The sequence below is a fragment of the Alligator sinensis genome, unplaced genomic scaffold (assembly GCF_000455745.1).
Source record: "Alligator sinensis unplaced genomic scaffold, ASM45574v1 scaffold846_1, whole genome shotgun sequence".
NCBI classification, from domain to species: domain Eukaryota; kingdom Metazoa; phylum Chordata; order Crocodylia; family Alligatoridae; genus Alligator; species Alligator sinensis.
In genome coordinates this window covers 1,110,331-1,124,498 of record NW_005842230.1, presented here as the reverse complement: position 1 = coordinate 1,124,498, position 14,168 = coordinate 1,110,331, and the positions used below count along the sequence as shown (strand labels likewise).

General features: G+C 38.5%; 1 protein-coding gene across 3 annotated transcripts in view; it reads left to right on the top strand.

The window, feature by feature from the left end:
• TRPC1 (transient receptor potential cation channel subfamily C member 1) overlaps window positions 1-14,168 on the top strand; it is a 49,605-nt gene that overhangs the window by 16,425 nt on the left and 19,012 nt on the right. For all 3 annotated transcript variants that reach the window (XM_025208469.1, XM_025208471.1, XM_025208470.1), the window contains 3 exons: window positions 1,956-2,151; window positions 6,878-7,214; window positions 10,997-11,136. In XM_025208469.1, coding sequence (XP_025064254.1) covers window positions 1,956-2,151; window positions 6,878-7,214; window positions 10,997-11,136 — 673 coding nt within the window. The remainder of the gene's footprint in view (window positions 1-1,955; window positions 2,152-6,877; window positions 7,215-10,996; window positions 11,137-14,168) is intronic.

Genomic DNA, 14,168 nt, shown 5'->3' with positions numbered 1-14,168 from the left:
GTTAACTAGGGAGGAGTATAAGAGTATTGCCTGGTGATGCAGGGATGAAGTCAGGAAGGCCAAAGTGCAATTGGAGTTGCAGCTAGCAAGGGATGTTAAGGGTAACAAGAAGGATCTCTACAGGCATGTCGGTAGTAAGAGGAGGATAAGGGAAAGTATTGGGTCCCTTACTGAATTGGGGAGGCAACCTTGTGACAGAGGATGCAGAAAAGGCTGAAGTACTCAGTGCCTTCTTCGCCTTAATCTTCATGGGTAAGGTCAGCTCCCAGACTACTGCACTAAGCAGTACAGTTTGGTGGGGAGGTGAGCAGCCCTCAGTGAAAGAACGGGTTAGGGGCTATTTAGAAAAGCTGGACATACACAAGTCCCTGGGGCCAGATGGGATGTACCCGAGGGTGCTGAGCGAGTTGGCTGATGAGATTGCAGAGACGCTGGCCATCATCTTTGAAAACTCATGGCAATCAGGAGAGGTCCCAGATGATTGGAAAAGGGCAAACATAGAGCCCTTATTTAGGAAAGTAAAAAACGAAGATCCAGAGAACTACAGTGCAGTTAGCCTCATATTAGTCCCTGGAAAAATCATGGAACAGATCCTCAAGGAATCCATTTCTAAGCACTTTGAGAAGAAGGTGATTAGGAACAGTCAGCATGGATTCACCAGGGGCAAGTCATGCCTAACCAACCTGATTGTGTTCTGTGACAAGGTGACTGGTTCTGTGGATGCGGGGAGACCAGTGGATGTGGTATACCTTGATTTCTAACAAGACTTTTGATAATCTCCCACAGCATTCTCACAAGCAAACTAAGGAAGTATGGGTTGGATGAATGGAGTGTAAGGTGGATAGAAAACTGTCTGGAACATTGGGCTAAGAGGGTAGTAATCAATGGCTTGATGTCTAGTTGGCAGCTGGTGTGAAGTGGAGTGGGAGGGGAGTAAGAGATGCTGGAGGCTGGGGCTAGGATTCAGTGAGACCTAGACAAATTGGAGGATTGGGCCAAAAGAAATCTCATGCAGTTTAACAAGGACAAGTGCAAAGTCCTGCACTCAGGATGGAACAATCCCACGCACCAGTATAGGTTGGGGGCTGACTGGCTGGGCAGCAGCTCTGCAGAAAAGGATCTGAGAGTTACAGTGGACAATAAAGTAAATATGAGCCAGCAGTGTTCCATAGTTGCCAAGAAGGCTAATGGCATACTGGGCTGCATCGGTAGGTGTGTTGCCAGCAGGTCAAGGGAAGTAATTATTCCCCTCTATTCAGCACTGGTGAGGCCACATCTGGAGTACTGTGTTCACTTTTGGTGTCCGCTCTACAGAAAGGATGTGGACAAATTGGAGGGGGTCCAGTGAAGGACAACAAAAATGGTTCAGAGGCTGGGGCACATGACTTATGAGGAAAGACTGAAGGAACTGGTCTTATTTAGTTTGGAGAAGAGGAGACTGAGAGAGGATTTAATAGCAGCCTTCAACTACCTGAAGGGGGGTTCAAAAGAGGATGGAGCTAAACTGTTGTCAGTGGTGACAGATGACAGAACAAGGAGTAATGGTCTCAAGTTGCAGTAAGGGAAGTTTAGGTTACCTATTAGGAAACATTTTCTCACTAATAGGGTAGTAGTAATACACTGGAACAGGTTACCCAGAGAAGTGGAATCTCCAACCTCGGAAGTTTTTAAGACCTGGCTAAGACAAAACTTTGGCTGGGATGATGTAGTTGGGGATGGTCCTGCTTTGAGCAGGGGGTTGGATTAGATAACCCCCTGAGTTCCCTTCCAACCTTAATTTTCTATGATTGTGTCTTCAGTTTTTGAAAGTGCTTGCAATCCCTTATTTGGTAGATCAGACTTGTACAACCTATTTTAAAGTCTATTTTAAGGTTTCCCACCTGATAGATTGAATTCATGTATTAATTAAAGTTTTAAGTGTATTAATTAATGTTTTCTGCTACCATGTTTTCTAGAAATGATTATGAGGAGTTAGCCCAGCAGTGCAAAACCTTTGCTAAAGACTTGCTTGCCCAGGCACGAAACTCACGTGAGCTTGAAGTTATTCTAAACCACACATCTAGTGATGAGCATATAGATAAACGAGGATTGTTAGAAGAGAGGATGAATTTGAGTCGCTTAAAGCTTGCCATCAAGTATAATCAAAAGGAGGTAAGTCTTTCTCTCGCGCTCTGCTGCATATTAATCTGACGCACAGCCTTTTTTATACTGGATTTTACTAGAGATTCATTTAAGTTTTAGTCTGCCTATAGAAATTATAAGAACTGTGACAAGGGACTGAGTGTTAATAGAAAATGTAATACTATGGTCTGGTAATAAAAGCAAAATACCAGATATTTCACCAGTACTTCTTGTACCATATTTACTGCATCAGTTTGCAGAAGGCTATCACTAGGCTACCAAGCGTTGCTGTCTCCAAGGACCTATTAGGTCCTACTACAACAGGGTTCAATTCAAATAAATATACAGCAACCATTCAGTGAGTAAAAACTTACAATTAGCACAGCCTTCATTCAGACTGTCAGCCAGGTGATCAGACTAGGCAGCAGCACGAATGGTGCAGGTTTAAACACAACTCCAACATGCATTTCTATTTACTCTTTTTATACATTGCAAGCATTTATGCAGTGATATGGGTTTGATGTCTTACAATTTTCTGATTTAATGATCTTTATGATTACATATTTTCTCCATACATTTTGATGTCTAATGTACCAGGCTTTGGTTGCACTGTCCTCATGATCAATCATGCTCGAACACAGCAAACATGTTTTTCACATTCTCACTGACCTCCTGTCACACAACTGCGGAGTCTCCCTATGCCTGAAGAAGGTGGTTGTGCCCAAAAGCTTGCAAAGAACTTTGTTCCAACTACTCAGTTGGTCTAATAAAAGATATCGCATCTACCCAAAGAACCTTGCCTGCCTGTCTTTAGACCAACACAGCTACAACCAAAAACCCTGCTTTACAATAAGTGAGGTTTGATGCGCCATACTTGTACAATTCACTGTTCAGTGAACTTGTTTGTTTATGCCATCCCCTACTCACCTGCTGTTTTAGGCTTTGTCATACCGTCCTATGTGCTTTTTTAATCTGTTATGGCAGTTAGTCCTGATTCTATCTATCCCAGGATGTTCTTAAATGGATCTCAGATATTCTGATGCACTCTGTTTTCCACAGAACTTTACACTTTCAGACTTTTAAGTCGTACTGCTCCTAGCATGTCTTATGGCCTACACTAAATTTGATAATTATCCCCATTTTAGTGTTTGTTTTGTCACGTACGTAGCTTGGGTACCTGACCTCCTTTATCCAACTTCCATTTTTATGGGATTTTGTTGTCTGACCCAGACTTGTCTCCATTAATTATTCTGCTACAGCTGTGTTGGTATAATTGTATGGACATTCTGTTCCAGAATAACAAAGATTTTATTAAATCCTGTAGAACTCATCAATAAATGTTCTTTCCATCTCTACCCTTTGGGCGCATTCATCCAGGAAGGACTTAATTTTAAAACCATGCTTTTAGGTCTGACTGCTTGTCTTTGGGACAAAGTATTTCATGGCTGACAATGACACGGGTTGCAAAGGGGATGAGAATGAATTATTCAGCAGTGCTACTGAAGCTGTTTTTATACTATGTCCAGGCCTGGTTCCACATACAATTAGTCTAGGATATTTTCTTTAGATGAGCTTGTAGTTGACTTCTGACTGGCAAGTTCAGGACTCTGCAAGCTGCAGGTAAGAAAAAAAAATGATACTGAATAATAAGTGCCTAGTGGTCACCTGTGTGTTTCATCCTTTAGTCATCACTTGGTTGAGTTTCCATCCCTTTCTTTCTGTATGGTGCATGTTGTCAGAGAATCAAGGTGATCTGTATTGGCACTGTAGAAGAAAGGACCACTGAAGGCTAATGCTGTGTTGGTTATAATCATAATACAGTGGTTATAAATCGCTAGGTCCTTGCCCTTTTCTTATATAATGAGGCACAGCTGAACTTAAGCATTTTTAGGAATATGAGGAGGTACATAACTCTTGAGAGGTGAATCAAGATAATGGGTCTATTTTGCTGCTTGGAATCTAGGAGACCTGACAGCTACTCACGAGGCAGTTACTTTTTTCCGTGATGCTAGCTGGGTTGTGATGTTCTTAATACCTGGTTTGAAGATCGGGTCCAAAACATGACCAGTTGTTTGGATTGACCTGGTTTGATGTGTGAAGTTCTTAGGGAAGCATTACAATGGTCTGTGTGAATCAGTGTTTATAACTGTTAAGTCTTTGGTAGCTAACTAGCCTTAAATGCTCATTCAACACCTTATAAATTCAAGAGGGCCTCTAAGGGAAGTGTAGAGCTGTTAGGCTCTACCTTCCACAACAAATCTTGATTTTTCTTTTTGACCACTACTATCTGGATTATGAGTGCTCTGAGGCAGAGGCAAGTATACAGCTGTACATTATATTGTTTGTACCCCCATGAATAAACACTTGTCCCACTTTTTATCTGGGTATCCAGAACAGTGCAATTTAGATGCTAATCTATAATGCCTTGGATACTTAGAAAGGAGGAAGATAGCACCCAAACTGTCAGCAAGGTTCCTTGGGTGAATCTGATATCTTTTATTTGACCAACCCAAATAGTTGGAAAATAATTATTAAGCAAGCTTTTGGGTTCAAAAACCCTTCGTCAGGCTAAGGAAGTTTCAGCAGTTGGTATGTGCTCTTCCTGGTTGGAATGAAAATAATTGCTTAATAATTATTTTCCAACTATTTGGGTTGGTCAAATAAAAGATATCAGATTCACCCAAGGAACCTTGTCTGCCTATGTCCTTAGACAACCTACACCCCTGTAACTGTCAGCAAGTCATTTTAGGCTTTCCCTTCCTGTCTATACCCCATATATCTGTACATAGCTTACTCTAATGCTCATTTCCTGATTTGGTTTGTTTAAATTTCTTTGCTTCACTGAGGCAGGCAGTGTTTTTTGAGTAGGTGTCATATCTTTTATTAGACCAACTGAGTAGTTGGAAAAAAGTTCTTAGCAAGCTTTTGGGCATATTCACCCTTCTTCAGGCATAGGGAGTCTGGGAACAGGACTGAACTAGTTTTTATGGCCTTGAAGGGTGGAATTTACATCCTTGTCAAAATTAGTTTTTTGGAGGGAAGATTTCTTATCTCCTTTAACCAGTTTGTAATGGTACTTGCCATGATCCTGTTTTCTTTTTACTTTATTTTATGGTCTTTGCTGATAGGGCAGCTTTGGCTTTAAAACTTAAGGCACTCAAAATAAATGTCTCTTCCAGAACAGTTGGATTTAATACATTTCATTACATCAATCATTACTCACATTCTTAAGCAAAAGCTATAATATACTGTGTTTGAATGATCTGTTAAGATTTTCTTGTATAATCTTAAGCATTTTGCTCTGTGTAATTTGATCTCTTTACTTTTTTCGCTGATCATGGTAATTGTTTTCTTTGCTTTAGCGCCCCTAGTTGTAATGTGCACAAAGTTCACTCTTTGGTTAATTGGAAACGGGCTTTTTGGCCTTCTGTTTTAGTTGCCCTTCTGAACATGTCCTAAGCCCCTTGAAAATGGCCAAGTCTAGCAAAACAACACCAATATAGAGAGTCTAGAAAAATCTGGAAGCTTTGAGCCAGTGCTGACTATGTAGAAGATAATGTGGTTCGAGATCATAGATCTGGAGGCTTCTATCCCAAGGACATTTGACAACCAGATATGAAAGTTATTGTACAATGTAAGTTAATTTCTAAGTAATCTGAACCCTTTTTTAAAAACTGAATTCAGGCCCCTATTTAAAAGATTTTGAGGTTGTATAAAATGTAGGGTGTTCAAAAAGAAACTTGATAGACTGAGTGAATTTTCCAGGCCTAGAGACATGGTATCTATTTTTGGTATGTGTTAAGCAAATGCACAAAAATATTTCCCAGGTGCTTCTGTTCATCATCACAGCTTTCTTACTACTATGGTTAGATGAAATGGGAATGGTTTTTTTAGAATGATATGGGGAAAGTTTTATGCAAAATATTTTATTGTCGGTAGTTTTGTTGAGGTAAGAACTTTTTAATGAGGTGATCTCAGAAATATTGTGGTACTAAAAAGAAGGCATTGTTTGTTCATTTTATATTAAATTCCAGATGGTATGTACAAAGAGTTCCTAAGCCTCTCACCATCATAGTACAAATTTAGATTAAAATCTGGTAAAACCTGTGGTTTGTTCAGCAAAGCACTGGGTCTCTTAAAGTTAATCCTGTGCTCAAATGCTTTGCTGCACTATAGCCATAATGATTAAAAAGAGGATCTGATTTGTATAGGATTATTTGTCTACTTTGGTCCTGATCCTGTGAGGCATTGTAACCTCAGTTCCTGTTCCTGGTAAGTGTGATGCAATGCATAAAATACTGGTGTTGGTGAACTTTGGGGGAAACAGCTTTTCAGCAAATCAGTCCTGGAGCAAATAAAAAGCATGGGAGCGTGGCATGGCTTTTTGACCTAGATAACAGCTTAATTTAATGATTTCAAAAATATATTCTTAATCTTACTGTTAATTGTGACACATCAAGAAATCTCATTGTTAACCATAAAAAGACTAATGCTGTTCTATGCTCAAAGATGCTGGAAGGAGGTGAATGTAATGCATGCTTGATTATCTCTTTAGTATTTGTTTCTTGTTTCTTTAGTATTTTTAAGTTCTTAAAACATTAACATGTTTAAAATATATTTTTCATATGAATTATTTTTACTTGGTGGAAAATAGGATTACATGATCCACAACTCCCTCATTATAGGTTGCATATTAATTTTAATAATGACTTCTTAAATTGGTATTGAGAGACCTGACTGCTTGTTTTCTTTACAGTTTGTTGCCCAGTCTAACTGTCAGCAGTTTCTCAATACTGTATGGTTTGGACAGATGGCAGGCTACCGACGCAAACACACTTGTAAGAAGATTTTGACTGTTTTGACAGTTGGCTTTTTTTGGCCAGTGCTGTCCCTCTGTTACTTGTTAGCTCCAAAATCACGAGTAGGTCAAATAATTCACACTCCTTTTATGAAGTTTATTATTCATGGAGCTTCATATTTCACGTTCCTGTTGTTGCTTAACTTGTACTCACTTGTCTATAATGAAGATAAGAAGAACACAATGGGGCCAGCACTTGAGAGAATAGATTATCTTCTGATAATATGGCTTATTGGTAAGTAACAGATGGATAAAAAGTGTAAACAAAAGGTTCTGACTGATCCGGCAATGTTTGTACTGCTCCTATAGGATATCAGAGTTCCACTCAGTGACTGGTGCCTGTTAGCTAGTTTGAAGATAAACCGTGATAGGAACAACACACTTTCAGAGACAGAATATGATCTGCTGTAAAAGCAATCTCTAGTTATCAAAGAAAGTTAGCATGTCCAAGTGTACTAGGATGTAACTGGACAAAGGGGTCTGGGGCTGCTACTTCAGAATTCCTACTAGAATGCTCTTTCAGCCACAAATGAAGTGACATGTGGTTTGGGATATTGAGATATCAGTGTGGGAACTGTGGTTCTTCACAGTGTTAGTATTTTTAATATTTACTTAAAGAAAGTATGTGCACTTCTAATTGTGAATAGCTACATTTTCTGTAATAGATAGCAGGGTATAGCCAATGATTTGTCTTGAATGTCAAATTGAAAAGTATAGGTAGAAGTATTTCCGAAGTAATTTTATGTTTTCAGTGCTTTCATAACTAGGCAATTTTGTTTATGGTGGGCTGTTTAGTCAGTTGTCTGAGACAGTAATTGGTTTGGTTTTTTTTTAGTCAGTCACCTATAAGCAGCTGTTTAAATTCTGCCAAGCCCTTTGAGCTTCTTTGTTTTTTGTTTTTTATATTCCTGTAAAAAAAAAAAATAAATAAATAAAAATATATATATTCTCGGCTCCCTTCTCCATTTGGAATTATGCTAGGGTATATCAGAATTGCAGTGCAACTAGTTAAAGCTTTAGAAGGTGGAGAAAAAGACCACTAAATTATTATTATATGCCATTGGAAATAACAAATTCAGTTAAAAAAATTCAGGTGCTTTATGCAAGTCAGTACAATTTCTCCTAGTTACTGGTTCTTGGAATAAGTATATAATCAAATTCAATCAAGTCTTAATATATTATCTTTTTACTTTACAGTATATGGGTCTCTGAAGACCTGAGGACCCCCCTGTACATTCCCCTTGTATTGACAGATCTCAAAAATTTTTTTATTTATTTTTGGTCAAGTGTTAAAATGGTGAAAAATCTCTCATTTCAAAGGGTTTAAATATGAGTCCTCTCCAGCCCTTCATCCTGCCCTGTTAAGAAGGATGTAATGGATTGGAAACAAATTTCTTATTTATTATTACAGATTGTGATCAGCAACATGACCTTTCACCTCTGCTTCTGTAATATTTGACTGTTTTTTCATGTTGTATGAAGTAAAACTTAAAGTCACTACTAAACTGGCAAATGGTTAAAAGAGACCATTTTTAGCCCTTTCAAGTAAATCCTTTTATGTTTAATATATTTGAAAACCTACTGACTTTTTCATACTCTTTCTCCTTTTGTGTTTCTAATGGTATTTTAAATATATTCCTTTTGCATGTGCTTCCTTTTTATACACCAGTGTCTTCTATAATGTCAGCACATCTGACAGAATAATATTTACAAGCTAATTCTGGTTGGTGCAGAGCCAGTAGAGGGAGCACAGGTACCACTTTTGGATAGACTTGACCCTGTAAACTTTGACTGATGTATGAATTTCTCAGCCCTTTTTAAAGGTTCTTTGTTAAGTCTAGCAGCTTAAATGTAGGTTAATTCTCAAAAGATAATATGTAAAAGGAATATAGACTGATGCGCACGATCTGTATACTCATTTGTAGGAAGTTTTTAAAATAAAGAGTTGTAAAAGTTTTATATTTTTGCTTAGATGCTGTTGCTTTAAGCAAAAATCCTTTTACAGTGATTCTTTTGAGTAACTGGATAACTAAAAATACTCAATATTTCATTAAAATTTCTAAAACTGCACCTGTACTAAAAAAGTACTGTGGTGTACATAAGTACCAGAGCTTATATAAGGGTAGATGTTAATAAGGATCATTCTTCCTTCCAGAATGAACAAGTTAGTAATTCCCTGTTCCTAGTTCTAGGGAGTAGAAACTATTCTAACATACTTTACATAGTTGATTATATTTAAAATAAACTGTCTTTTCCAAGAATTTAAATGCATTTGGAAATCTAGCATAAGCATAGGTTTTATGAAGGGTTGAAAAGGGATTTGCATACTTGTGGTAAGGTTGTAAGTGACTGATGTGGCACCAAGACTCATAACTCTTACCTATTTTATTAGGATTATTGCATCTTAATATTTATATTAAAATTATATAAGTGCATTACTTACATTTTTTCTTGCAATTTGGTCATTGAGTGATGCAAAGCAATACATTTAATTGCGTGTATAACTTGGTAGTGTGCATATGTGATTTTCAAAAAATACCGAAATTAACTAGGAGAAAAGGAACAGTGCTGATTTCTTCTAATCATTAACTAACTTAATCTTATCTAACTTTAAACTTTGAGATGGTCAGTAATCTTCACTGAATCAATAGTATAAAATAGCCAAAATTCTGTATTGACTTTAAGACTCAAGTTAAAGTGAGTTTTGCATAGAGCTAGATTCATCTTTCAAAATGAGGAATAGTGTTACCTCACCATTTGAAATAAGTGACTGAGAACAACAACCTGTGTCCCTGGATAGATTTTTCCAGACAAATAATTGATGCTGCAGTTCTAAGGCTGCTTTTTACCTTAAATACTTTTTGTATAAAGTCCTAGGTCAGTTCAGTTACACATTGAAGAGTTAGGGCAAGACCCGAAACTAGGAAGAATGAAAACTTACATAAGAGTCTTCTACGAAAACTGTGGACAGCATGTGTTTTTTTGGTCTGGCTTTAATCTTGCAACATTTGAACAGAATTTACTGTGCAACAAGGAAGGTCATGCAGACTCTCTCCTAGATTATTTATGTTTGCTTTTGCTGGACCTCATTTATTGAGAACTTGCAAAATCCTGCAAGGTAGGCCAAATCCAACAAATGTTAGTTGCCAGAAATGTAAATACTGCTTTTCTCCTTATTTTTAATATGGTAGCAAGCATCTGAATTGTCCAAATACTCAAAAGAACATTAAATAATTGTACACTTAAGATCCACAGATAATCAGCAATATTTCAGAAAAATGTCTTTTCAGGTTTACGGATTTTCCAGTTCTAATATGCATATTTAGCTAATAAAATGCAGTCTGGCTGAAATTTTCTTTATAGTGGGTAGTAGTAAACAATGGGTAGATTTTAACAGCACATCTTTAGTAGGGAAAAAATAGCCATCTGAAAAGCCCTATATTCATTTGTGAGTTTGTGGTTCTAAATGAAACTTTTTTAACTTTTGTAAATTCGGAGCTCCCTGTTTTTTGATTATGTATGGAAAATTTCTATTGAATCACTAACCTTACTTAAACAGTTTTGAAGCTGCTTTTTTCCTGGCACATTTTCTAATGCAGTCCCAGAAATATGTCACGTTATTCTGGAAATGTGTGGATAATTACTTTTTGGGGAAAAGCTGACTTTTAGAAAGGCAGCTATATTTTGGTCCTGAAATATTGTTTAAATTAGATGCATTTAATAAAGATTTTTTTTTTTAGGGAAGTACCAGTAATCTTGAGGCAGTTAGGTATTTTGCAGCTCTCTAGTTGTTGAACTTTTATATTTAAACAAACTCAATCCTGTTTAACAATTATTGTACAAATCCCTCTTTTCTTGTCACTAAAATACTTTGAAATCAGGTAGTCCTTCTCATTTTGTGAAAAACCAGTCGGCAGATTCTGCTACTACCAGTAAAAGAAAGTGTGTACAACGTAATGTAGTAACATCTTCTCTCGCTCTCTTTCATCTCCTTCCCACCACTTCTTTCTCCTACAGGAATGGTGTGGTCAGACGTTAAAAGACTCTGGTATGATGGCTTAGAAGACTTCTTAGAAGAATCTCGTAATCAACTAAGTTTTGTCATGAATTCTCTGTATCTGGCAACCTTTGCTCTCAAAGTTGTTGCTCATAACAAGGTAAACACCCACTCTGTATATTACAGGCACATTTGGGACTGATAAAGCAAACAGTTTTTTACTTTGTTTACCAGAAATGGGGGGGCTGTGGGGAAGCAACAATCCAGGCCCAAATACTTACTGCCTTGACTCTGATCCCCCCCTGCCCATACTTCAGTACTGATGCCAAACATATGCATGTGATGGGCTAGCTTCCACTTGAGATTGAAATTTGCTCTGGATTACTGTTGTTCTCTATAACATGTAAAGATGTTTTGTGTCATTTGCTTAGATCCCTGTCTATAATGGCACTGCTTATGAGTCAGTTACACTGACCCTGCTATTATGAGAGTTAATACTGACCTTTGTATTTAGAATTCCTAACAGTTTTCTTTACAGAAGACACTTTTTTTTCCCCTAAGAAGCTCCTTAGCACTGCAGTTGGTTGCAGCAGACTTTTTTAAAAGGAACAGTGAGAGAGCCCTGGGTCAGAGAAATTTTTTCCCCATGAAATTCCAGTAAGGTTTGGCTGAGGCATAACCTTTTAAAATGGCCATTTCCTTTCTGTTGCTTGTGTTGTCGGTAGTAATTTGGTACCATACTAACAAATTCTGGACTATTTCAACAGCAGCTGACAATATTCTTGAAAACCAGTGTACTGTCTGTTGGGGTGGGGGGAGAGGCAGGAGAAGAGATTTTGTAGGGAAGGAATAGTGATAGAGCCTTCCATTTCCTTAGAGAGAGGCAGAGAAAATGCCAGGCTGGGCTCTACCAGAGCTATAAAGATCATCTAGCAATGAATGCTTTATCTATTGTAGGCTTTGAATAGTGTGCAATAAATAAGGTGACCATTTGCCCAGACATAGCATGTCTGCAGTGTTCATTCTGCTACTGAAATAACTGAATTAACTTTCTTCTACTGCTGCCAGTTATCTTGTAGCTCAAGATGCACCAGACCTCACCCCACTGGTGAGGCATCATGGTAGGATAGCTGGTGCTTTTACAGAATAGGATTTGTTTTTTATCCTTTTTCTCTCTTAAAAACATGTCAAGTGTAAATATTTTGTATATAATTGCCTAACTTAATTTTTATCTAACAAACACTGAATTCTGTCGAGGCATAGTAAGGCAAGGGACTACAGAAAAAGAAAGGGTAGCTTTGTGCTTACAGCAGTGAGTGCCAGACAGGAAAACTCAGTTTTATTCTTGCTTCTGCCATAGCCGTGTTGTGTGATACTGGGTAAATCACTTAGGCCACCTGCCAAAAGTTTGATTTCTTTTTTTGTATTTCTTGCTTTTGTGAGTGTTTGGTTTGAGTCCAGTTGTAACCTGATTTGTAAAAGTGCTGAATAGAAGTCACTGGGGGGGCTCTGAGTGCCTAATAATTCTGGCAAGAAAGCAGTGTGTTCTGGAAGAATTGGCTGAGGTGGGAGTCAGGAGGTACTGAGTTTTAATCCTACCTTTGTCACTTCGGGACCTCAGGCAAGCTGGCTATTTCCTTTGGTAGAAAGCAAGGATGGGAATGTGCTCTGAATGACGTTGTAGGTGTAGAGATACATTTTATTAAAATTTCTGAGTGGTACAGTAAAAGCTGTGTTATCCGGCACTTTACCATCCAGAATGCTCTATTAACTATGGCACTTGCCATAGACGGCAATACAAATCTTCCTTCATGTATCTGGAAAAATTCTGATAGCCATCCGGCATCTTGCCATGCGCTTCTCATAGATCTGTTGTTTATGGCAGTGGTTCTCAACCTTTGGTACCTTACGTACCACCTACTAATCGACATGACAAACCGAAATGGGAAATCCCACCGTGGCACTTACGGTTTTGCTGCCGCAAGCCGATTCCAACTTCTTCCTTGTGGACCACGGCCTGGGGCAGAGCAGCCTGCGTGGGGCTTCCCTCCCTGTCCCCCAGCACACTGATGCCAGGGAGTGAAAGCCCTGGCGCACTGGACACAGTGGGAGGGACAGTGGCCTGAATAGGCAAAGAGGCCTCCAACCCACTGGGCTGCCAGTTAACTCTCAGGTAACCGGCATATTTGATTAACCGGCACCCCGCATTCCCCATGGATGCCGGATAACAGAGCTTTTACTGTACTTGCTTAGTAGTAACAAACACCCCAGAAAGATCATCTAGCAATGGGTGCTTTATCTACTGAAGGCTTTCAACAGCCTGAAGTAAATAAGGTAGAGGTGTCTCATCAAAAGATAGAAACGAACATTCTGAAGAACTTCCTCACTTTCTGACTATTTTCTGTCCTGGGCACTGAATAAGGCAGAGATGTTAGGGGAAAACTAGGACAATCATCTGATGAAGTAAGCCCTGTGCTTCTGAAAGCTTACATCTCTGATTAGTTAGATGCAAATCTACCCTGCTGTTTGCCTGTAAATAATGACCGCCTTAATGTACGTGCACAAGGTGTTTGAATATACATTGTACAAGGCTGTAATAGTTTGTTGAAAGCTGTCAAATGGAAGATATTTGACAGCTTTCAACAAACTAAAAGCTGTCACTTTTCAGCTTTTTTGACTCTATCAAGCTATAACTCAGAAGCCAGCTGGTGAACTGCTTTTTCTCTTCGTTGGAAAGTCATACAATACATCTCAAAATCTTCTACAGCTGCTGCTGTAGTACTGTTGAGCTACATGCAGTTTGCAAATATGACTCCTAACTAAGATAAGAGAATGGAGGAGTAACTGGATCTAGTGCATTGTCTCTGGTATAATAGATGTGTACTAATGCTGAGTAAGGCCCAGTTGTATCGCATGTAGGCAGTTTTGTTTCAGATGAAGGCTAAAGATACTTTCAGCCTTGTGTTTCCCCATTCTTTCCTAGAGGAAAGAAATGAGTTTGTTACTTGTACTGCCTGACTTGGAGGAGCTGCGGGACTTCTACTTTTGTCTATAAAAAATGCTTTGAGGATAATTCAGCGTTTTTCCCTAGTGTTGGGAATTCTGAGGTGATTCATTACTTTTTGTTCTGGTATCACCTCAACCTACAGTGTTCCTCAGAGTATATCTACACTGCATCTGTGGGGAGCCCAG